Below are 24,255 nucleotides of genomic sequence, written 5' to 3'. Positions count from 1 at the left end.
GCCCCCTGTCGGCCGGCAGACCGCACTGCACCCGCCGCGCCCGGGCGGGGCCGCTCCGCGACAGCCGCACTGTCCCCAGCGCGACATCTGCACCGTCCCCAGCGCGACAGCCCCACTGTCCCCAGCGCGACAGCCCCACTGCTGCATCCCCACCGCGACAGCCAGCCCCACTGTCCCCACTGCTACTACCCGCACCGTCCCCACCGCGACATCTGCACCGTCCCCACCGCGACAGCCCCACTGCTGCCATCTGCACCGTCCCCACTACGACAGCCTCAGAATCCCCAGCTCGACCATACCTTGTCCCTACAGCCCCCATCCCCACAACCCACAGCCTCCATCCCCACTGTCTCCACCCCTACAGACCCCACCCCTACAGTCTCCGTTCCCAGTGTCCCCATCCCCACAGCCCCCAGCCCCAGTGTTCCCATCCCCACAGCCCCCAGCCTCACTGTCCCCATCCCCACAGCCCCTGTTCCTATAGCCCACAGCCCTTCTGGCCAATGGCCTCCAAAGCCAGGGGCTCAGAGCTAGGAGTGTCCTGAGTGCTCCACAACTGGGCACACACTGAGCTCTGGGGAAACACCCTGGGGTCCCCGGGGTCTGTGCTACCACCTCAGATTGGGGAACAAAGGGCCAACTGTGTCCTGGCACAGGGCCACACCCCCCCAGCATGGAGAAGGGTGACAGTGGGGACAAAGGCACAGCCCGCCTGGGGCAACTGGATCTGAGGGGCAGAAGGGTGGGGGGCACTGCATGGGAGCTTCCCAAACGCCTCCTCTGCCTGGGAATGGCTGGGGGGGCTGAACCGTGTGGGTGTCCCCTGTCCCCCCTACCCAGCAGGCACACACAGGTACTACCTGGACAGCAATAAATTTATTAAGTATTCAAAAAAAATAATAAGACACAAACCAGTAAAAAACGAAAAGGGGGGAGGTAGGAAGGGGGGCGAGGGGCCGAGCCGGCTCAGGGGGGGCCGGGGTCAGGAGACACTGAGGGGATGGCGGGGGGCAGCACCGGGGGTGCAGCAGCGCGAAGCCGGGGGGCCGCGGGCAGTGCCGGGGGCGGCGGGCGTCACTTGGCGCCCTGCGCCTCCGACTCCTCCTCGTCGTCCTCGTACATCTCGCCCTCCTCCTCGGCCGTGGCGTCCTGGTACTGCTGGTACTCGGACACCAGGTCGTTCATGTTGCTCTCGGCCTCGGTGAACTCCATCTCGTCCATGCCCTCGCCCGTGTACCAGTGCAGGAAGGCCTTGCGGCGGAACATGGCCGTGAACTGCTCCGAGATGCGCTTGAAGAGCTCCTGGATGGCCGTGCTGTTGCCGATGAAGGTGGAGGACATCTTCAGCCCCCGCGGCGGGATGTCGCACACGGCCACCTTGACGTTGTTGGGGATCCACTCCACAAAGTAGGAGCTGTTCTTGCTCTGGATGGCCAGCATCTGTTCATCCACCTCCTTCATGGACATGCGGCCACGGAAGACGGTGGCCACGGTGAGGTAGCGGCCGTGGCGGGGGTCGCAGGCGGCCATCATGTTCTTGGCGTCGAACATCTGCTGGGTGAGCTCGGGCACGGTGAGGGCGCGGTACTGCTGGCTGCCCCGCGCCGTCAGCGGCGCGAAGCCGGGCATGAAGAAGTGCAGCCGCGGGAAGGGCACCATGTTGACGGCCAGCTTGCGCAGGTCGGCGTTGAGCTGGCCGGGGAAGCGCAGGGAGGTGGTGACGCCGCTCATGGTGGCCGACACCAGGTGGTTGAGGTCGCCGTAGGTGGGGGTGGCCAGCTTGAGGGTGCGGAAGCAGATGTCGTAGAGCGCCTCGTTGTCGATGCAGTAGGTCTCGTCCGTGTTCTCCACCAGCTGGTGGATGGACAGCGTGGCGTTGTAGGGCTCCACCACCGTGTCCGACACCTTGGGGGACGGCACCACGCTGAAGGTGTTCATGATGCGGTCGGGGTACTCCTCGCGCACCTTGGAGATGAGCAGCGTGCCCATGCCCGAGCCGGTGCCCCCGCCCAGCGAGTGGGTCAGCTGGAAGCCCTGCAGGCAGTCGCAGTTCTCACACTCCTTGCGCACCACGTCCAGCACCGAGTCCACCAGCTCGGCGCCCTCCGTGTAGTGCCCCTTGGCCCAGTTGTTGCCGGCACCGCTCTGCCCTGGGAAGAGAACAGAGGCTCCGATGGCCGCCGGCCCCCCACGCCCACAGCCCGAGGGCACCGGCAGAGGATCGGGGCCGGCCCAGCCGCTGCCGCCGGCAGCACCGGCAGATCTGACGCCGGGGCGGGGTGGGAAGCAGGAACCGCAGAGGTTTGGCGGCGAGCCGGCGGTGCCGGGCCCCGCGGCGCGGGAGGGGTGTGCCCGCCCAGGGCCCCGGGGACGGCGACCGGCCGGGCGGGTCCGAGGGCGCTGGGGCTCGGGGAAACATCGGGGGATGGCTCACCCCTCCCTCCCCGGGGACCTACCAAAGATGAAGTTGTCGGGGCGGAAGAGGTGGCCGAAGGCACCCGAGCGCACGCTGTCCATCGTCCCCGGCTCCAGGTCCACCAGGATGGCGCGAGGCACGTACTTGTGAGCTGAGAGAGACCCCGTGATGGGAGGGGACCTGTGCTGCCCCCCATCCCGCCCCAGAGGTGTTCCCAGCGCCCTGCACGTTCTACGGGGCTGGTACACAGGTCATGTCCTCCCCACATCACAGGGGCTCCCGGTGTGGTGCGTGTCTCGTTACCCCCAAACAATGGGGGTCACATGGGGTGGGTGCAATGTCTGCCCCCATTCCCCGTGGGCTGGGGGATGTTGGTGCTTTGTCCCTCCCTCACCACAGGATCCTACAGGGGGAGCACAGGTGTCCCTCTCTCCCCAAACCCCAGGTTCCCATGGGCTGGGTGCGTGTGTGGTGTCCCCCTCCCATAGCACAGTGTCCCGCGGGGGGGGGGTACATGTGTCATGCCCCCACCCAAACTACAGGGTGCCATGAATTTGGGGGCCCCTGTCCCCCCACAGGACAGGGTCTGAGGGTTGGGTGCACATGTCTGCCCTCCCGGGATCCAACAGGGCTGGGTGCAGGTGCTGTGTGTGACCCTTCCCAAACTGCAGGGTCCCGTGGAACTGGGGGTTCACCATTTCCCCCTGCCCCAAACGAAACGGTCCCACGGGGTGGGTGCACCTGCCTGCCCACCCCACACCTCCAAGGGTGGGTCTGTCTGTCTGTCTGTCTGCCCCCCTGCCCACCCCCGCAGCCCCAGCTCCTCCTGCACTGTGGGGTCACACCGGGGCCCCTCCCAGCCCGGGGTGGGGGTTCCGGGCTGCCCCGCCGGGGGGGTTCCCAGGGGGGGTCGCTTACAAGAGGCCTCATTGTAGTAGACGCTGATGCGCTCAAGCTGCAGGTCCGAGTCCCCCACGTAGTTGCCGCTGGGGTCGATGCCGTGCTCGTCGCTGATCACCTCCCAGAACTGGGGAGGACAGGGAGCTCAGCGGGGTGGGAGGCACTGGAACATCCCCAGAACCCCGGGCGAGGCACGGGGCACCGGGATCCTCCCATCCCTCGGCAGGGCTGGGTGGGGCAGGAGGCACCGGGACTCCCCAAACAGTGAAATCGCCGGGCAGGGACAGGCGGGGGGCACCGGGACTCCCCAAACCGCTGGGCAGGTCCCGGCGGGCACCGGGATCCCCAAACACCCAAAATGCCGAGCAGGGAGGGGGTATCGGGACTCCTCAAACCCCGGGACGGGGCTCGGCGGAGCGGGGACACGGGGATGCCCCAAACACCCAAAATGCCGAGCAGGGCGGGGGGCACCGGGACCCCCAAACGCCGAGCGAGTCTCGGCAGGGCGGGGGGCACCGGGACCCCCAAACGCCGAGCGGGGCTGGGCAGGGCGGGGGGCACCGGGACCCCCAAACGCCGAGCGAGTCTCGGCAGGGCGGGGGGCACCGGGACCCCCAAACGCCGAGCGGGGCTGGGCAGGGCGGGGGGCACCGGGACCCCGGGCGGGGCTCGGCGGGCGCTGTCCGCGGTGCTGACGGACAAAGGCGGGGGGCGGGGGGCGCGGGGGGGGGGCGGGGCGCTTTGTCCTCCCGGTGCGGCGGCGGGGGGGGAGGGGAGCGGCTCTGCCTTTGTCCGCCGCCCGGCTCCGCCGCGGCGGGCGGGGCGGGGCGGCGCCGCCGTTACCTTGGCGCCGATCTGGTTGCCGCATTGCCCCGCCTGGATGTGGACGATCTCCCTCATGGTGCGGCCGGGCCGGAGCGGAGCGGGACGGGACGGGAGCGGGCTGGGGCCGGGAGCGGAGCGGCACCGGAGCGGAGCGGCACCGGGAGCGCGGGGGGCGGCGCGGCCAACGCCGCATCCTTTATAGGCTCCCGCCGCCGCACCGGGCCGGCCGCTGACGTCACCGCGGGCCGCAGCCAATCAGCGGCCGCCGCCGCAGCGCCGCAACAGCCCTGCGGCACGGGCACCGCCCGCCACGCCCCGCCCGGCCCCGCCCACGGCCCCGCCCCGCCGCGGCGGAACCGGGACCCGGCACGGGCGGGGGGCACGGCCCGGGGGGCGCCCCCGGCACCCGAGGGGAGCGGGGACACCCCGGGACTCGTGCGGGGACCCTGGGACCGCCCGGCGGCGGCGGCGGGAGCATCCCGGGGCGGCGGCGGCGGCGGGGCGGGGGGACACACGGGGGACACCCCTCCTAACAGTGTCCCGGAACGGGAGGGGTAGGGACAGGGTACGGGAGGGCCACCCTGGGGGTCCTGGTCGGCGGTCGACCCCGCGGGAGCGGGCGCGGTGCCGGTGCCGCTGACGAGGTGGGCGGTGGCGGGCGCGGCCCGAGAACAAAGGCGACGGTGATGGGCCCTTTGTCCGGGGGCGGCCGGGACCACCCCCCGCCTAGGGTCAGCCTCCCGCCGCCCAGCCGGTCCTTCCCGCTTCCCGCCGGGACCAAGTGACCCTTGACCGACCGGCGGGACCGGGAGGGACCTCTCCCCTCGGGGCTCCCCGGGGCCGCCCGATGCCAGCCACAGCGTCACTGCAAAGAGCCTTTATTGGCAACCGCGAGTCCCTCGCCCGGACCGGGCGCCCCGCGGTTCGTCCCGTCCGTCCGTCAGTCCATCCGTCTGTCCGTTTCAGGGTGGGGGTGGCCGTGCCGGTACCGTGTCCCGCTGCCTACCAGGAGCACGTCACCACCTCCCGCAGCGTCCGCCGGAGCTCCTGGCTCCGGAAGGCGTAGATGAGGGGGTCAATCACCGAGTTACAGATGATGAGGATGAGGAAGAGGTTGAAGTAGCTGAAGAAGCAGGTGCAGAAGGGGTTGGTGGGACAGGTGACGATGAGGATGAGGTGGAAGAAGAAGGGCCCCCAGCAGATGAAGAAGACGCCCAGGAGGATGGTGAGGGTGACGGCGCCCTTCAGGCTGCCACCACGATGAGCAGTGGGCGGCTTCTGCTGGCTGGAGATGCTGTGCAGGTGGTGGCGGGCCAGGGCGAACATGTGGATGTAGAGCACCAGCATGAGGACCAGCATGAAGAGGAAGAAGCCGATGAGGCAGAGGAGGACGGTGTTGCTGCGGTAGTAGGCGATCAGGACGGCGCTGGAGACGGTGCTGGCCAGCCAGACGCTGGCCATGGTGACCACGGCGCGCTGCAGGGTCATGATGCTGTGGTAGCGCAGGGCGTAGAAGATGGTGATGTAGCGGTCCACGGCGATGACCCCCAGGAAGGAGAGGGACGAGACCACGGAGCTGCAGATGAGCGTGTCGATGACGCTGTCCATGTGGCGGACGATGCTGGGGCGCATCACCAGCAGCCCGTGCTCCAGCAGCAGCATGAAGAGCATCTCCGCCAGGTTGCTGATGCTCACCAGCATGTCCGACACCGCCAGGCAGCAGATGAAGTAGTAGGTGGGCGAGTGCAGGTTCCTGTTCTTCAGGATGGCGGCCACCACCAGCAGGTTCTCCACCAGGCTCACCAGCCCCAGCGCCAGGAACAGCTCGTTGGGGATGCCCAGCCCCTGGCACCAGCCGCCACCGGCCCCGACCGTGGCGTTGCTGTGGTTGCCCTCGCTGGCATTCGAGGGCTCGCGCAGCAGACGCAGGGGGGCCAGCGTCGACATGAGCCCCTCCTCAGCCCCGGGGCCCCCCGCGGCACCCGCACGGCCCCCGAGCCCCCGTTGTGCCCCGCCAGTTCTCCCGCGGCGCCCGGCGGCGAGGCCCAGGGGATGCCGAGGAATTGGGGACGGGAGGCCTGGGCCGTGCCGGGGGTGCCGTGTGCCCGCCGGGACCCTCGGGCGCGGCTCTCTGTGCCAGCGCTGCCCGGCGTCCCACGCCGCCAGCCCAGGGTGCAGGGGAAGAAAGGGCCCTTTCTCTGCCCCACTTTAAAGCGGCTCCCGCAGCTCCTCCTCCGAGGAGGGTGGGCACCTGCGTGAGGGAGGCACCCTGGCAGCGAGGGGGCCGCTGCCGAGGTCAGGGCTGAGACACCCCCCGGGTGGCCCTGGGGACCCCGACTTCTCGGGATCACCGTGTGCCCAGGGGTCTCAAAGGCCCTGGGGTGGTCCACGCACCCCTGGGGTCACGCACCTTGGGGGTGCTGCCATCGGGGTCCTCTGTGCCCTGGGGAACCGCGCACCTTAGGGTCCCCATGCGTCCCGAGGCCCTGTGTCTGCTGGGGGGGACCCCTGAACCCTGGGGGCCTGCACATCTTGAGGGGTCCCCCATGCCCTGCAGGCCTGTGTGTCCTAAGAGGGTCAGCGTGCTCTGTGGGACTCGTGTCTTGGGGGGTCCCACCTGCTGTGGGAGTCACCCACACCTCCTGAGCTGTCCATGCACCTCGGGGACCCCTGCAGGACCCTCTGCACGGCCCGATGCAGGCTGTCCCACGCACTGGCACTGGGAGGGCCCCATTCCCACGGCCCCAGGGGAGATGCTGTACAGCGGGGCGGGCACGGGACGCCATTGGGATCATCCAGAGCACGGTTAAACGGGACACGGCAGGCACGGCGCCGCGGGGAGGCTGCGGGGACAGGGCCCAGCTGACCATCATGTGCCTTGGGTTGATGCCTGGAGCCGCGGGCTGCCAAAGAGCCATTCACAGCTCCGCGGGCAGGCCGCTCCCACGGGTGCCCGCTTCCGCTGGGGAGCCCTTCCCTCCGGCAGGGATGGAAACGGCTCAGCTGCATCGCACACAGCGGGCATGGGGGCCAGGACACAGGGATGGAAACGGCTCAGCTGCACACACACACTGGGCATGGGGGGCCAGGGCACACACCGGGCACAGGGGCCAGGGCACAGGGATGGAAACGGCTCAGCTGCACACACACACTGGGCATGGGGGGCCAGGGCACAGGGATGGAAATGGCTCAGCTGCCACACTGGGCATGGGGGCACAGGGCACAGGGATGGAAACGGCTCAGCTGCATTGCACACAGCGGGCATGGGGGGCCAGGGCACTGGGATGGAAATGGCTCAGCTGCCACACTGGGCATGGGGGCACAGGGATGGAAACGGCTCAGCTGCATTGCACACACCTGGCATGGGGGCCCAGCTGATCCAGTGCCAAATTACGGGGCTGGGATCCCATGGGATTTGGATGTGCCAGTGGGGAACGGAGCCAGGCTGGGCTGGCTCGAGACTCAGGGTCTGCACACCCAGCCCAGCTACATCCCCCAGGGAGGTAATACAGCAGGAACAGGGATTTATTCCATGCATTCACCATTACTCAGCAAAAAAGGGAAAAAAGCTTTACGGGAAGAAGGATGAGTTAAGGTTTGACTGTGGCTTGCCTCGCTCCTTGCTCTAGGTGAAGGGATAAAGGAGAGACAAACAAAGAAGGGGGGAAAGATTTCTTCTCCAAACATAAATAAAAGGCTGAAAAAGCTGCTCCTTGCACAATTGTAGTGGCACGGGGGACTCTCAGACCTTTGGAAGGTTCAGTGTAGTGAGGGTGCAGAGTATTTTGCGGAGGGAAGGAAGCTCCAGGCCACGGGAAGCACAAAGGAGCTGAAGAAGAGGGCAGTAAAAGCCCTCTGGGAATTAAGGACAAGAGGCAGGAGAACAGGGAGGGGAATGGGATGGAAATTGTGTGTAGAGGAGGCCAGAAGGGGACTAAGCTGCCATGGGGACAAGGGACAGCTGCTGTTGATTAGCTCGGACATGCTCAGACCGCCCTTGTCCCCTGTTGAGTGGGGCCCTGGACAAGGCCCATGGCTGTCAGCCCCCCTCCCCGGATGGAGACCACGCCACGGGTGCAGCCCCCTCCCCAGAAGAGCCCATTGCCAGGGCCAGTCCGTTTCTGTGACTTTATTGGAGCGCGACGCAAAGGGGGGTGACAGAGAGGCCCTGGGCAGGCAGGGACAGCCCGGCTCAGTCCCAGTCGCCGTCGCCCTCGGGATTGTCCTCGCGGGGCGGCTCCTGGAACTGGATGTTGGCCAGCATGTCCCGCATGGCCGCCATCAGCCGGTTCACCCCCTGGTTGAGGTCCTGCGCCGCCCCGGCCTCGTCGTCGCCGTCGTGCCGCACGTCCCCCTGTGAGAGCAGCACGGTGGTGGCACGGACAGGGACAGGGACAGGGACAGGGACAGCGCAGGGCCAAACCAGCAGCAGGCTGCTGCCAGCAGTGGCTCCTGGAGCAGGAGCACCATGGGGGAATGCTGCACCCAAATCCCAGCCTGCACTCACCTGCAAGTTAAAATTTGGCAACAGCGAGCGGAAGAAGAGGGATAAAGTGCTTTCATTGGAGGGATGGCTCGTCCTGGAAGACACAAGTGGCACCATGGTGAAGGTACAGCCCGGTTTGTGACTCCTCACTGACATGTGGGTGGTGCTGGAACCAGCCCTGAGGGAGGGAACTGGGGAGTTCCAATGGGATTCTGAATCCAGGCAACTCTGAGAAACAACTCTGAGCAAACCAGTCACTAAGAGCACAACCAAGGCCAGGTTGGAAAGGCCTTGGAACAGCCTGGTCTACTGGAAAGTGTCCCTGCCCATAGCACGGGGTAGAATGAGATGAGCTTTAAGGTCTTTTGAATCCAAACCATTCCAGGATTCCATGATCCTACCAGCTCTGCTCTGAGTGGATTGGTGTGGAACACACACATGGCCCCACCCCAACACCAGGACTGGCTGTATTTAAATTTCCATTTACCCCCAACCCTCCCAGTCAGCCACGACCTGGGTTTTCCCTGGCTTTTGCACTATGGCTGGCAATGGCCAGTGGTGACCACCATGGGAAGCAGCAGGACCAGTCCAGCCTGCAGCTCTGCCTGCCTGGAGCACCACAGCTCTTCCTCTGCCATGGAGGAGATGCCAGCCCTGAGTGCCCAGCCTGGCCTGGGGCTGAGGGCATGCAGGGAACACGGCTGGCTGTGCCAGAGCAGGAGGTGGTACCTTTCTGGGCGGGTGTAGGAAACAATGGAATCCAGAGGAGGGAGGGGGTCAAACCCCATCACTGGCTGGGAGGTCACCTCCTGCAGGGAGAGGAGAAAGGAGGGATGAAGGAGAGAGGAAGGGATGAAGGAGAAATGAAGGAATGAAGGCTGCATCCAGCAGCAGCAAACACGGGCACCCACAGAAGCTGTGAGTGACAGGGGTTAGGATGGGCCCAGCAGGGACACAGGTGCCACCACAGCCCCTGTGGCCCATCAGGCCCTCACCAGGGGCAGGGCTGCCGTGGCCTCCTTCATCTCCGAGAGGATGATGTGCCGGTAGATGTTCCTGGGAGCGCTCTGGTACCGGATCTTCCTCCTGAGACAGGGAGGGACAGAGCAGGGAGCCTAAGCAGGCACATTCCCATTTCTGCTGCTCCAGGCGCAGTGTCAGCAGCTTCCCTGGCTCTGGGGGACAAGGCCATATTGGATGGAGCTGGCTTAGAGCGAGCCAAAGGGGCTGGGAGCTGCTGAGCTCTGGAGAAAGAGCAGAGAGCTCAGGAATGAGCAGATTGACCTTGGTTTAGGACACCTGACAGCTCTCTCCTGTTTCTCAGCACTGTTCCTAAGCTCTCACCTGCCCTGCGTGGCCATCCCTGCCCTTCCAGGCCACCCCTCCACCCGCTCCAGGATGTTTGCAGGGTACAGGTGACAGCCAAGCCTGGGGAAGGCAGTGCAGGACATGCAGTGCAGGTTCAGCTCTACATTCCCATTTGTGAAAAGCATGGAAGGAACCACTGCCTTCCTGGCCCCATGCTGTGACCTTGGCATCAGAGCAGCACCCGTGGGGCTCTGAGCCCTGTCCCAGACAGGGAACTGCTGCTGCCCAGGACAGACCCTCTGTCCCCCTCTGTCCCTGGCACAGGAACCCTGCACCCTCTGTGCTCACTTGTGCTCAGCCTCCTGCACCAGCGCGTTCCGGGCGTCCACCATGCGCAGAACCTCGTGGACGTGGGGCTCCAGCCAGGCCATGACAGCCGGGTCCTTCCACAGGGCGTGCGTCCTGCCCACGTACAGGGACGTCAGCTGGTTCAGGGCGGGCGACTGGCTGTGGGACAGGGCTGTTACTCACGGCACCCTCCTCCTCCTCCTGCTCCTCACGGGATGGCCAGGGCTCAGCTCTGCGCTGCCCTTTGGCGTGGGAACATCAGAGGCAGGCTCCCGCCTGGACACTGCCATCCACCTCCACCAGAACTTCTGCCTCCATCTATTTTTAGGCTAAGCAGAGCCATGAAATGAGGGAACGCTGCCCTGGCCTGAGGGAGAGCCTTCGCACGCTGAGGAAGACCACGTGTCCAGGAAGGCAGACTGGTTGGAGACAGCCTGCCCTGGGAGGACACACGCGTCACCTCCCTCCCTGCACACACCAACAGGCTCTGGGCTGAACTCCTGACCCGTCCAGCTTGAGCTGAGGTGGGTCTGTCGGCCCCATCCAGAGGCCATTATGGAAATCCATTATCAAAAGGATTATCAAATGAGGCATTACCAAATGAGCCTGCTCAGGGAACCCAAACAAGCTCTGCATTAGCTGTCTGAGCATGCAAGATCCCCGCCGCCGGCAAAATCGATCCCTTCCCCTCGCTGAGAACATCTCCAGGCCTTACCTGATCTGGGCATTCAGCCCAAAGAAGGGGTGGGAGGCGACCCTGGCATCGGGCTGCACGCTGCAGTGATCCAACAGCGGCATCAGAACTGCAACACAAAGGCAGAGAACTCGTCTGGACCTGCTGGTGAGGGCAGTGTGGGGTGGGGTCACCCTCCGGGGCACCAACAAGGACACAAGGAGGGGGTGAGGACACTGCTGGTCCCTGTGCTCTCAAGGGCATTATTTCAGTCACCCCAACAAACAGCCTAAAAGATGTTTCCAGCCCCCACAAACTGAATCTCTGTTGGAGAGCTGGTTCTTCCTGCTGCACACACCCTCCCCTGGGCCTGAGGGCTGTGTGCTCCTTTCATGGACAGCAGCACCCACGGGATGAAAGGGAGAGTGATGGGCACCCATGGGGAGAGCACATCCCAAACAGAGCTGTGCCTCGGAGGGAGAGCCAAGGAGACTGGCTTGTCCTTGCCCCGGGCAGCCCCGGGGAGGTGAGACATCTCCCTGCTCCAACATTCCAGCTCTCAGCCTCCCCCAGCCTGCTCACCCCTGACCACTCTGCTGGAGGAGCATCAGCTGCTCTGGGGAGGGTGGGCAGAATCATGGAACCACAGAACTGAGAGGCTGGAAAAGCCTCCAAGATCACTGACTCCAAGTATTCCCACAGCGCTGCCAAGACCACCCCAAACCCGTGTCCTTGGGTGCCATGTCCACAGTCCCTGCAGGACTGGGGACTCCACCATTGCCCTGGGCAGCCGTGCCAGGGCTGGACAACACTTCTGGGGAAGGAATTGTTCCAAATACCAAACTGAGGCTGTTCCCTCTTTTTCTGTCCCTGTTCCCTGGGAGCAGAGCCTGACCCCCCTGGCTGTCCCCCTGTCAGGGGGTTGTGCAGGGCCAGGACCCCCTGAGCCTCCTTTTCTCCAGGCTGAGCCCCCAGCTGTCTCAGCTGCTCCTTCTGCAGCTGCCTTTCCCAGACAGGCTCCAGCCGCTCGGTGTCTGTGCTGGGGTGAGGAGCCCAGAGCTGCCCTCTCCCCACCCCGCTGGGCACAGGCAGTGCTTCCGCTGTGACTCAGGGCTGCCTCCCCAAAGGCCCCTGGCAAATTCCTGCCGGGAATGCAGCCCTGCCTGCCGGGAATGCGGCCCGGCTGTCCCAGGAGGACAGTGACAAAGCCCTGCCCAGGATGGCCTCACCAGAGGGGACAGACTCACCGCTTGGGAACATGATGAGCGCGAGCTGGATGAGCCGGGCCGCTCGCTCCCGGGCCTGGCCCCGCTCCAGCTCTGGGCGCTCTTCCTGCTGGCTCAGGAGGAAATAGGCCAGTGGCACCGAGAAGGCAAAATTGGGCAGCTGGGACAGATTCCGGTGACTCTGCAGGATCAGGGACACAGAGGGACCGAGAAGTGATGCTGACAGCAGAGCTGGCTGTGCGGGGCTGGGGCTAAGTGAGCTCCCAGCCGCTGGCTCCGTGCCCCCACAGCTGAGTGAGCAATTCTGAGCTCTCACAACCATCTGCAGGACCCAAGGGTTACAGGAACCAGCAGCCCAGCCTTTATGGATCATTCCAGTGCTGCTGGACTGGCAGCTGGGCTGTGAGATCCCCTGCAAAGGGCTCACCTGGTGGGGAGCAGCCCAGGCAGCCATGCCCTCACCTGCTGGCCACTCACCTCCCACTCCTGGAAGAGGCGGGTCAGGAAGGAGTATTCCCGGGCCCGCAGGGACAGGAAGTCGATCAGCAGCAGCACACAGAGAGGGTCATCCTCAGGATCAAGGCTTGGGAGCAGGGGGAGAGAACAAGCTCAGTGTCACAACAGCTGAGAGAGCTGCCCTGATTTCTGAGCCAAACAGCCTCTCCCAGTGACATCCAGTGACTCAGCAAGTGGAGAGAACAGGAACACATCCTGCACGGCCAGCAGGATGACAGAGTGGTGCTCTGTGTCCCTATAGAGGGGACAGTCCCCTGCCACCAGCCAGGAGGACAATCAGTGGCCACAAACTGAGTGGGCTGAAAGCACTGCCACACTTTGCTGTGCTGAGCCTCCAAACTCAGTCTGGCAGTCACGGGCCAGCCAGGGCCCCTCCTCACCCATCACCTCTCCACGGGCACCAGCACATCCCAGCACAGATCCATGCAGCTCTAAGGGGGGGAATGAGCCCATACCAAGCCCAGAAGCAGCAGAACCTGTCTGGGGTGACTGTCCCCCCCCAAACCCAGACACTCCACCCTCGGTGGAGGCACCCACCTCAGGATGAGCTTGCAGAACTCCAGGGCTGTGCGGGGACAGCCCCTCTTCTCCAGGAACATCAGGTGCTTGAAGAGAGCCAGGAAGAAAGCCCTGCATGGGAACAGCAGCAGGACTTAGAGGCCAGACGTGGAAAGAAGTATTTTGTGCCACTCAAAATAGGGGACACAGTCATCAAGAGCTCCACATCCCCAAGCATCACACTGTGGTGTGGCATGGAGTGCCACAGGCCCCCCCATGCTCCCATCTCTTGTTTTTGTTATCTTTTTGTGCAAGAACAGGGACAGAAAACTCACAACCTGCTCTGGAGACTGGGACCAACGCTAGTAAATCCCCCAAGACCACATCCTGCCCTGTCCCAGGGGTGTGGGGACAGGGACACAGAGTGGGGAGCCCCAACACCTGAACTGGTGATACAGGTCACTGATGGCACAAAGTGTGTCAGCCAGAGGGGCAGAAATGTGAGCACCCTCCAGGTACAGCAGTTTGGGAGAGATGGCTTGGGTCAGCTGACTGGAAAATTCCCAGAATAAAGTCACCTTTCCCAGCAGCTGCAGAGCTGGAGTTACATAAAGATCCAGGCTGGTAGGAGTGTGAGTGCTGGGGGTGATGGCTGGAGACACACAGCGAGGATTTCCGTGACCATTTTGGGCTGAGGGGTACTAATGGCATGAGGAGGGTATGACAGGGAGGGACAGTTCCTACTGCAGCAGGGAATCCCTCGGGAAAAGGGATGCTTTGTGCAGAAGCTTCCATGCACGAGCTGCCTGTGCTCCAGCACCATCCCAGGAGCCCCCAGCAGACAGGGACTCTCAGGGGTGTCCCTGGGTGAGCAGCAGCGGGGATCGGGGTGACTGTGGCCAAAGGGGCTCCAGCTGAGCCCCCCTGGTGCCCAGGCAGCCCTGCTCACCTGTTCTCTGGGCGCCGGTAGTCCAGCCTGCAGGCGCCGCTGGTGAGGCTGAACACGGGGTGGAAGGCGCACTCCAGGCTGTACAGCGCCCGCTCTGGGGACAGCAAGGGCAGTGTCAGGGACAGCACAGGACACCAGCCCAGCACAGCACTCCCTTTGGCCCCAAAGAGAGGAAACCAGCTCGCTCCCAGCCCAGCCGGGCACAAAGACACTTCTGCTCCTCACCTGACGCTTACCTATGAGATCCCGGGCCATCTCCTGGTCCTCCTGCATGCGGCACACGTCGCTGAGCTGCAGCAGGGAGTCCACGTGGTAGGGGTTCATCTGGAGCAGCAGCTGCACGAGAGCATGGCAAACACTCTGTGTCACCAGCAGGGATTTGGTCACTGACCCAGGGACCTGCCAGCAGCCAGCTGTGACACACAATGCCAAGAGCTCCCTAATCCCACCCTGCCACGTCCACCCCGAGCTGGAAGGGCACGGGGAGCTCTGTCCCCACCACGTGCAGGATGGGAGCCCTCAAAGGCAGCCTCCCCTGGGCAGCTCCCTCCCAGCTTCTCCAGCAGAGCCCATGCCAGGCCTTTGCTCATCTTCTCTGTCCTCCTCCAGAGGTCTCCCAGCTCCTCCACTTCCTTGGAAAGGAGACAACGAGATGCAGGCACTGTTACAGGTTTGGGGTTTTTCATCTATCCCTTAACAGGTCTGAGCATTTGTTCAGGTTTTGCATTCTCTGGAAATTGAGAGGACATTTGGACACATCTATTACAAATCCAGGAATCAGCAGTAGTAATGGATAATAATAATAATAAATAAATACCTACTTCCGGGCTTCAGAAGAGAAGTTTAATCTAAAAACTCTCTCAATTCACTAATTATATTATAAATAAGCTTTTCTCAAGTACCTAAAACCTCAGTTCAGTAAAAAATACTGAAGCTACAAATCTTCTCACAGTTTAGTCTGGGGATTTTTTTTCCTCCTAAAACTGAAAAAATAAAGGTTCCAAAGCTCCAAAAGTTTCCATCTGCAGGGTGGGGACCAGTGGGACCACCAACAGCACAAAGACTGGATGTTCCAGACTGGCCCAGCCCAGCCTGGAGCCACTTGCCTGATGCTTAACCTCTTCCTTAAGGGGCAAAACTCTTAAGCTCCTTCCCAGTCCACTTTTGGGGGGACATGGAGCTCTGTGATGGGAAAAAGCCAAGAAAAGGTCACCAAGGGTGACCTTTGAACCTACCAGCAAGTGCAGAAAAATCACTCAGTGAACAAAAAGCTCCCCAGAAGTGATGTTTTATGTGCTGAAACCACAGCAGCAAGGCTGAGCTGGGCTCCAGCTATGCCAGGACTGTGGTGACCATGGACAAACTGTCTGGAACTGCCAAATCCATCTGTTAGATCTTACCCTTGGCAGAAAAGAGGAAGACTTCAAGCTGTACAAATGTCCTCAATTATAGCCCGACCCCCTAAGAGGGTCAGAGCATCCAGATTAAAACACCATGGAAAGCCTCTCCTGTGTGAGGGACTGAGCTTGAGCTGTCCTTGGGACACTCACTGCTGCACAGGAATTACTTTGGCTCACTTAATCCAAATCCCTCAATCCAGGCAGAACTGCTGAGCTGGAGAGAGCCCCACGGCCCTGAGCCGAGGGTGGGAAAGCAGAAGGAAGTAAACTTTATTTAGCAGACAATGGGCTCTTTAAAGAACATCTCCAGGGCATGTATCCCAGCTCATGTGGCCGGACCTCTCAGAGAAACATCCCTCAGTTATGGTTTAGTTGGGTGCAGAGCAATTTTGCTGTTGCTTATCACTCCAAACTATAAATGTTACCATACAGCTTAATGAGCTCGGACACGCATGAAGGACTCCCCACACAAAAGGCTGTTTTGCTGAAATACCAAGAAAAGACACATTTTTCATCCTTGCAGGAGTTTATAAATAGCACAGCTGTTAGTTTGGATTGCCAGTTCACCATGGGTTTATACAATATTCCTCCTTTCCCAGCTAGGAGCTGAGACAAGCGGGCTTTGTTCCCCCCCTCGCAGCCAAAGGGACAGTTCCTGTGGGCTCCTCTCTCAGAAGGTGACCTGGCACGTGCTTGGCACAGCCACCAAGGCTCTGCCACCAGACCTCCTCTGCACCAAGGAGGTCACTGCTTAACCAGGTGACAGCCCAGCTCAGCACTCAGTGCTGCCTCACCCCACACTGAGGGACACAGGGCTCTGCTCTCCAAACAAGTCCTAACAGCCCAAACAAGCCTGTAAGTAAATAATCCAAGGCTCTGCAGAGAGATCTGGTCAGGATGGATCAAGGGGATGAGGCCACAGGTATGAAGGACAACATGGTGGCGTGCTGGGTCCTGCTTGTGGGTCACACCAACCCCATGAATGAAACAGGCTGGGGGAGAAGTGGCTGGGAAAGGACCTGGGGTGCAGGAGACAGTGGATGGACAGGATGCCAGGTGGGCACCTGGCCTGTGTCAGCCAGGTGTGGCCACAGCACCACGGCACTGCCCATCCCCTGTGCTGGCACTGCTGGGGCACTTCCAGCCCTGGGGTCAGTTCTGGGCCCCTCACCCCAACACAAACATCAAGGGGATGGAGCATGTCCAGCGAGGGGCAATGGAGCTGGAAAAGGGTCTGGAGCAGCAGAAACAGCAGAGGGAGCTGGGGGGGGCTCAGCCTGGAGAAAAGGAGGCTCAGGGGAACCTTCTGGCTCTGCACAGCTCCTGACAAGAGGGGACAGCCAGGGGGGTTTGGGCTCTGCTCCCAGGGAACAGGGACAGGACAAGAGGAAACAGCTTCAAGCTGTGGCAGAGGAGATTCAGGTTGAATATCTGGAACAATTCCCTCCCCAGAAGTGTTGTCCAGCCCTGCTCCCAGTCTGCCCAGTGCAGGGATGAATCCCCCAGCCTTGGAGGAGTTTAAAAGCTGTGTAGATGTGGCACCTGGGGACATGGGCTGGAGTGGCCCTGGCAGTGCTGGGGGAACAGCTGGCTCAGAGCCTTTCCAACCCAAAGGATTCCACTGGAATGCAGCAGCCCAGCCTCCCAGGGAAAGGGGCTGCAGGAGCACGGGAGGGAAGAGCAGGACCAAGGCAACGTACCACGATGTTGTTGGGGTCCATGGACTCCACGGCGTCCAGGAACTTGAACTGCACCTGCTGGTACTCACGGTGGTGCTCGAAGGTGAAGTGCTGCACCCCCCTCCGCGTGTCCAGCAGCTGCATGCTGATACCTGCAGGGAGCAGGGGACACCTGGCTACCCCAGAGACCCTCCTCTGCTCTCTCACACCATCACTGGGTCCACAGACACACGTGGTTTTGGAAACTCCCAGAGAATTCCACTCTTTTCCCCTTCCCCATGAGTCCAAATCTCAAACCCACCCAAAAAGCCCAGGCTGCTCACTCTCCCCAGGGATACTCCTCATTATTCACCAATTCTGCTGCTAAAATGGAAGCACCCACGCTCTGCTACCTCCAAAAGAAGGGGAAACAAACCCAATCATAAGGTACAACTCCACAGAGCTCTCTGTTGAGGCAGAGGTGTATTCCACCAGCTGAGGAGCAGTCCCTCTTTTACATTGCATGCCCTGAGCAGCACCCATGGGGCCAGGGGCTAAGGGGGCAGCAGGCAGCCCCAAAGAGGGCAGCAGGCAGCCCCAAGGCCTCACCTGTCTTGCTGTAGCGTGGCCAGGTGTTCTTGGGAGCTGTGAGCCACATGCTGCGCACGTACTGCCGCTGCCTCTGCCTGGGCCTGGGGAGGGAACACACAGCTCACAGCTCCTCTGCACCGACAGCAGGAGAGTGAAACCATGTTAAAGGGAAAAATGAGGTCCTATTTCATCCCCACAGAGAGTTACACAGAGCTGTGCCCAGAGCTCAACGTTTGCCTCCAAGACACAGCACACACCTGCGCTCAGGCTTTGCCATGTGTGCACCATCCGGGCCAGCCAGTGCCTGCAGCAGCTCCACTTCCAGAGCTCCTCTCCATGCTCTTATCCCTGCCAAACCCTCAGCTGCCTCTGTGCAGCTTCCCAGGTCCAATGAGGAGAGCCCCACATCCCTCTGACTCATCTCTCTTCCCAGCAGGGCCTTCAAATGTCCACTGGATTAGTTTAAGCTGTACTCAAAAATGCACAATTTATTGGCTGAGGAGCAATTGTGGATCAAGGCTACTCTGAGGGAGCCACACCTCCTCAGAAAGGGATCATAGACTATCCTGAGGTGGAAAAGACCCACACAGATTATTAAATCCAACTCCTGGCCCTGCACAGGACAATCCCAAGGAACTGCAGTTTCCTCCTCAAGCACCAAATGCTCCTCCACAGAGTCTCTCCCTCCTTCAGCTCAGACCATTCTTGGTTTTCCAAGCGATTTTGTGGATGACAGTGAGCACGAGCAGTGGATAAACACAGAGACATCACACCCAGGGGGCAACAGGCTCCCAGGGCCCCTGGATACAAGGGGCATGAGATGCTGAAACTATTCAGGATTCACTTTCTGACCAGAGGCTCTGGAACTGCAACAAGGAATGAATGGTGGAAAAACACACAAATCTATGTGCCTGCACTCTGTGAACTTGAGTGAAAGGACTTTGAAGGGTGGTTTGGAAATAAATGAGAGGGGAAAGGAGCAAAAGAAAAAGCAAATGCCAGTAAAAGCCTGGAGAAGTCTTTCCCCACCTTGCACATATCACTGAAAATATTCCTCTGCCCCAATAAGCAACTATTAAATGAGTAACACACCCTGAGCCTGGGATTACCTGCCCAGGTGTGGCACTGGGGATTCCATGAGCCCTGCCAAGGGCAGGAGAGACACACCTCCCCAGATCTGGAAGGGGTTTAACACCAAATTCTGGACTAACCTCTGGTCCCCGAGCACAGCACGAGCCCCAAAGTATCTCTTCAACTCATTCTCTGGATTCAAGTTTCTGAGAAGGTGGAAAGAAGAAAGAAAAGCTCCATCAGTTTAACAGTGCCACACTCAAGTCTCTCCATCAACACCCAGCACCCCAGAGTGCCTCTGGAAAACCCCCAAACTGTCACACACTCCCCACTGATCATACACAGCATGGAGAAAGGAGACTGAAACTGCCAGAACTGGAAGGGAAAGCCCTGTTCCATGGACAGGCTTCCTTCCTGCCCTGCTGCAGAGCTGGGGATTTCTGCTGCTGCCCTCTCCAGGGCAGCTGGAGCCTTGGCTGGGATGTTCCTGGGAGCAGCCAGGGCTCAGGAGCACAAGTGAATCCCATGGCAAGCTCTACACACCAGGGCTACTGGCACCTCTGCAGAGGTTCTGAGGCTGGAAGGTCCCTCTGGAGACTAACCTGGTCCTGCCACCACTGCAAGCAGGCCTGGCAGCAGGGAATCCCCATCAGAACCAAACACAGCTCCCAGAGGAGCAGAGATGTGCACAACCATCCCAACCCTTTCAATCACGGTGCGGAGCTCCTGGCCTGGTCACACTGGGAGGGTCCCAGCTCTGTTCCTCAGGGAGCAGCTGTCCCTCAGAGCAGGCAGGGCTGGGAGGGAGGGAGGCAGCAGTACCTGTGCCCACAGCTGTCCCTCAGAGCAGTACCTGTGCCCACAGCTGTCCCTCACACCAGGAGGGAGGCAGCAGTACCTGTGCTCACAGCTGTCCCTCACACCAGGAGGGAGGCAGCAGTACCTGTGCTCACAGCTGTCCCTCACACCAGGAGGGAGGCAGCAGTACCTGTGCCCCACAGCTGTCCCTCAGAGCAGTACCTGTGTTCACAGCTGTCCCTCACACCAGGAGGGAGGCAGCAGTACCTGTGCTCCACGTAGAGCAGGGGCCGGCTGTCGGTGCTGACCCCGCCCTGGCTCTGCGGGGCCAGCCGGGGATCCTCGATCCTCTCCAGAAGGCTCTCGATGTCCTCCAGGTCGTTGTCTTCCTTCAGAAAGGCAAAGTCACAGGCTGAGTCACAGCAGCCTGCAGGCCACCCAGCACACATCACACCCAGCTGCCTCCCTGGGTCAGGGGCTGTGGCTCCTCAGAGAACCCAGAGAGGTTTAGGTTGGAAGGGACCTTAAAGCTCATCATGTTCCATGTCCCATGGCAGGGACACCTTCCACTGTCCCATGGCAGGGACACCTTCCACTGTCCCAGGCTGCTCCCAGCCCTGTCCAGCCTGGCCTTGGGCACTGCCAGGGATGCAGGGGCAGCCACAGCTGCTCTGGGCACTCTGTGCCAGGGCATCACCACTCTCCTCACAGGGAAGAATTTCCCTCCAATATCCCATCTAACCCTGCCCTCTGATAGTGGGAAGACATTTCCCCTTGTCCAAAGACATTTAAACATTTAAATAACCAGCCTTCACCCTCTACTGTCCATGGAAACACCAAGTTACTGCTGTGAGCCTCATGACAAGGTCTCAAACACCCACATTACTTTAATCCAAGTCTCCCATTCCCCATTTTCCAACCACCCTAGGAATCCATCCAGCTGCTCACATCCAACAGTTATACAACACTTGAACCCTGATTTCCCTCCATTTCCCCCCAACAAACAACAAGTGACACATTTCTTACGTGCCTGTTGCACATCCTCCTCATGATGTCCATGGGTGGAACACAGAATTCCATTCAGGACACCCAAGCAGCACTGCCAGGCTGCCTTTTCAAGCTAAATTTAGCCCCTGTGTGTGGAGTGTACACAGGAAAGGGATAATGTGCTCTGCATGGAAGTGCTGGAACAGAGGCTGTATTTGTTATCCCTCACTGCCTGGGTCTGGGTGTCCCCCCAGCCTCCAGCTGGCACGTATCCCCTGCTGCTCAGTATTGCTGGACTGGGAAAGGAAACAGGCTCTCCAAGAGGGTTCTCCACCCCAGAAACTCATCCCTGAGTGGCATTCCCAGGGAGGAGGGATCAGCATCCCTGCTGTCATGGCTTAGCCCTTCACTCCAGAGTCCAGTGGCTCAGGATGCTGACCAAAGACTCTCCCTGGACTGAACAGGGAGGTTGGACTCCACCATCTGGGAGGTCTTTTCCAACCTTGAGGATTCTGTAATTCTGTGCACAGTTCAGACTCAAACCTCACCAGAAAAGCAGCTCCCACCTGAACCTCACTCCTACTGAATGAAGGAGATCAATGACTTTAATCCATCTGCTATTTCCAGATCTGGGGTCCCCAACACTGGTCTCCCTAGCCATGGAGGGGGATGCAATGAGATGAGCTTTAAGGTCCCTTCCAATCTAAACCATTCCAGGATTCCACGATCCTGAAGAGGCTTCTTTACCTTTAAATTTTGAAACTGCTTTTTTTGCCTTGACTCTCTCCTACAGCCCCCTCAGAATTCCCAGTGTGCCAGCCCCACTGGAGGAACCAGCCAAGCCCCTGACTCCGAGCACACACACAGACATACCACAGTCTCTCCTGCTGAATTTTTCTTGGTTTTCCTTTTCTTTTTTTTCTTCCGTGGCTTGTTACTCGTTGCCAGCTGCAAAGACAAAGGGAAGAGCTGTCAGCATTCCCAGGGGTGCCAGCTTCAGGGGAAGAAGAGCATTTCCCACAGGGATCAGCACACTGAGGGTCCTTAAATGAAACCAAAATTCACCCTTTAGTGTTTGTTAGCAGGTGGAAATCAAGACACATGGAGGAAATGGAGGAAAGCACCAAAGATTCACAAAGGGTTAAACCTCAGCTGACTTTCACATCAATATTTGAGGCTATGAAATCAGGAGAGAAACAAGTTTAGCTGTGCCAGGTGTGGAGGAAATGCTTCAGCCTCTCTCAGTGCCCAAGATAAGCTGTATTTCTGCTTTTCCAGGGTGCAGGACAGTTCCCAGTTTCACTCCCACTTCCACAGAAGCCAACACCTGACAAAAGTCCCAGTGCCAGAGTTCCTCTCCCCACAGATGCAGCTGCTCCAGCTCAGGATGCTGGGGGCATTCCCCAATCTGCCTGGCACAGCTGGCAAGCACATTTCCAGGGTTTAGCAGGTAACTCAGCAAGGGACCACAGCATCATGGAATGGTTTGGGGTGGAAGTGACCTCAGAGTTTACCCAGTTCCTATCCCCTGAGGAAGCAGGGACACCTTCCACTAGACCAGGCTGCTCCCAGCCCTGTCCTGGCTCTACCCAGGAGCAGCAGCTGCCTGCCCAGGGCTGCCATGTCCTACCTGGAGCTCTGGGAGCAGCCACAGGTGTGTCCCTGCAGTGCTGGCACAGCCAACTCACCAGTCAGGACCCCTGGAGCCACTGCTCTCACAGGGACACACTGCCCAGAGCACCCACAGCCCCTGGGCTGGCAGAGGCCACTGGCACAGCTGGAATGCACACAGAGAGTGGACTTTGCTGCCCTGCCACCAAAACCAGGGACACAACCCCCAAATGCACAGCAAACAAGTGAGACCAGGGGCCAAGCCCCTTTGCTCCCCCAAGCCTCTTCTCTGGTGAGATCTGGGCAGGCCTTGCCATGGGAAATTGTTAATTAAATGCCCCTTTCCTTACAGAATCCTGCAAGGAGACACTTCTGGGCTGATACAGACCACAGGAGCAATCCTGATATCCAATGACAAAAAATCACTACAGGCAAGAAGAGGTTCAGCATCCAGCTGACACTGCCTGAATTCCTCACATCCCCTGCTCCAAAACAAATGCCTCCTGAGACCACTCCTCCTCAGTGCTCACGTGGACACAGCACAACATGGACACAGCACAACCTTCCTGGGGTGCCTCCTCCCTCTCTGCAGCTGGAGAACCCCTCTGGGTCCCCCTACAAACCCAGCCCCCAGCAGCAGCGTGCCCACCCTGCCCAGGGGTGAGTCCCTGGCAGCAGTTACCGTTCTGTCTGGCTGCTCAGCCTCCTGGCCCTCTCTCTGTCCATCCCCGCGTGTCTCCGAAGGTGTCACAGCCCTGTCCTGGCTCCTGTCCCTGCTGCCCTGGGGGCTCCCTCCCGCCGGGTCCTGCTCGCTCAGCCGCTCCTCTCCGGCCGCCGCCTCATCCTCCGACTCCTCAGCTGGGATCTGCAAACACAGGGACGAGCTGCAGGGACAGAGCTCCCCAGGGGCCTGCTCCAGCGCTCCTCCTGCACACAGACGGAGGTCTGGACACCCCTCACGTCCAGCATGTCACCCAGGGGCTGCCAGCACAGTGCCACACATGTGGAGGGGAAGACAGGACCCCCATGGTGTGTCTGTCCCCTCACACCACAGACTCTGCTCCGCCCTGGGAGAGCTTCCAAACCCAGCGTGGCCCATGCTCACACAGCCAGGCCTCGGGGAGGGACAGGGAATGGCTGGGGCTGGAGAGGTGTCTGGAGAGCAGGATGGGGCTCTGTCACCCCAAGGACCCAGCAGGGCCCATCTGACATCCAGCACTGGGGTCCTGCAGTGCTGGGAAGGTGGCAGGGATGTTCCTAAAAACATTTTCACCAGTCCAGCTCTGACAGCATCCAAATCCAGCCCTCCCAGGCCTCTCTCCCGTTTCCTCCCAGTTTAGCACCAGTTGCTGCCCCCACCCTTCCTACCCACCACCCAGACCCATCACTGCCACCCCAACCACTGACCCCAAACCACTGTCACCCCTGCCACCCCCACTGTGAGCCCCCCTCAGCCACTGCCCCCTGTTCCCCCCAGTGACCCCCAAAGCCCGTCAGCCTCTGCCCCCAGGTCAGTGTCACTCCAGCCACCCCCAGTGACCGGCACCTCAGCTGTCCCCAGGTAAGTGTCCCCAGCAATGTCGCCGACTGCGCACCCAGCTGTCACCCCCAGTCACTGTCCCCCAGTTATCCCCCCAGCCACTGTCCCCCGAGTCCCCGCCATGCCCGTCCCTGTCCCCCCAGCTGTCCCCACCGCTGTACCCCGGGCTCCCGGGCTTTGCCCCCCCTCACCAGCGCGAAGCGGTTGCTGACGGCGGCGCGGGGCGGCCCGCGGGGCCGGTTCCCGGGGGCTGGCGGCGGTCCCCCTTCCCGGGCGCGCTCCGGGCCGGGGTCGGTGCCGAGGCCGAGCTCGCCCAGCCCCGGCCCCTCCTGGCCCCGCTGCTCCCCCCGCAGCCGCCTCAGGGCCCGGCGCGACATCGCCCCCGCCCGCTGCGCGCCTGCGCCCGCACTGCGCCTGCGCGCCCGCCCCGCGCCGGGCCCGCCCACTCACACCG

At 61.3% G+C, this 24,255-nt stretch overlaps 3 protein-coding genes across 3 annotated transcripts; all 3 read right to left on the bottom strand.

The window, feature by feature from the left end:
* Positions 1–857: 857 nt before the first annotated feature.
* Positions 858–4,321, bottom strand: TUBB3 (tubulin beta 3 class III). Its single transcript, XM_063168223.1, has 4 exons — positions 4,160–4,321; positions 3,335–3,443; positions 2,457–2,567; positions 858–2,150 (listed from the first exon to the last, which is right to left on the bottom strand). Exons 1-4 carry the CDS (start codon positions 4,214–4,216, stop codon positions 1,075–1,077), a joined length of 1,353 nt encoding a protein of 450 aa, XP_063024293.1. The 5' UTR covers positions 4,217–4,321; the 3' UTR covers positions 858–1,074.
* Positions 4,322–5,143: 822 nt separating this feature from the next.
* On the bottom strand, positions 5,144–6,088 carry MC1R (melanocortin 1 receptor). Its single transcript, XM_063168224.1, has one exon. It carries the CDS (start codon positions 6,086–6,088, stop codon positions 5,144–5,146), a length of 945 nt encoding a protein of 314 aa, XP_063024294.1.
* Positions 6,089–8,255: 2,167 nt separating this feature from the next.
* On the bottom strand, positions 8,256–24,178 carry TCF25 (transcription factor 25). Its single transcript, XM_063168222.1, has 18 exons — positions 23,993–24,178; positions 22,944–23,126; positions 21,524–21,598; positions 19,931–20,052; positions 19,006–19,071; positions 17,813–17,895; positions 17,246–17,376; positions 14,382–14,481; positions 14,146–14,239; positions 13,236–13,328; positions 12,660–12,765; positions 12,204–12,363; positions 10,999–11,086; positions 10,284–10,442; positions 9,623–9,713; positions 9,357–9,436; positions 8,649–8,721; positions 8,256–8,495 (listed from the first exon to the last, which is right to left on the bottom strand). The coding sequence occupies exons 1-18, from the start codon at positions 24,176–24,178 to the stop codon at positions 8,334–8,336; spliced, it is 2,052 nt and encodes a 683-aa protein (XP_063024292.1). The 3' UTR covers positions 8,256–8,333.
* Positions 24,179–24,255: the final 77 nt, after the last annotated feature.

This window comes from Melospiza melodia, chromosome 13 (genome assembly GCF_035770615.1).
Source record: "Melospiza melodia melodia isolate bMelMel2 chromosome 13, bMelMel2.pri, whole genome shotgun sequence".
NCBI lineage: Eukaryota > Metazoa > Chordata > Aves > Passeriformes > Passerellidae > Melospiza > Melospiza melodia.
The sequence above is the reverse complement of the archived record's forward strand: the minus strand, read 5'-3'. Positions and strand labels throughout refer to the sequence as shown.

What these genes read in the sequence shown, in the direction of transcription:
- MC1R (XM_063168224.1), bottom strand. Translation starts at nt 6,088, where the DNA reads ATGTCGACGCTGGCCCCCCTGCGTCTGCTGCGCGAGCCCTCGAATGCC.
- TUBB3 (XM_063168223.1), bottom strand. Translation starts at nt 4,216, where the DNA reads ATGAGGGAGATCGTCCACATCCAGGCGGGGCAATGCGGCAACCAGATC. An exon ending in GCAACCAGATCGGCGCCAAG is followed by an intron (nt 3,444 to 4,159) that starts GTAACGGCGGCG and finishes TGTCCTCCCCAG; the next exon opens with TTCTGGGAGGTGATCAGCGA. An exon ending in CCCCGACAACTTCATCTTTG is followed by an intron (nt 2,151 to 2,456) that starts GTAGGTCCCCGG and finishes TTCTCTTCCCAG; the next exon opens with GGCAGAGCGGTGCCGGCAAC.
- TCF25 (XM_063168222.1), bottom strand. Translation starts at nt 24,178, where the DNA reads ATGTCGCGCCGGGCCCTGAGGCGGCTGCGGGGGGAGCAGCGGGGCCAG. An exon ending in GATGGCCCGGGATCTCATAG is followed by an intron (nt 14,240 to 14,381) that starts GTAAGCGTCAGG and finishes TGCTGTCCCCAG; the next exon opens with AGCGGGCGCTGTACAGCCTG. An exon ending in GGGCTGAATGCCCAGATCAG is followed by an intron (nt 10,443 to 10,998) that starts GTAAGGCCTGGA and finishes CCTGTCCCACAG; the next exon opens with CCAGTCGCCCGCCCTGAACC.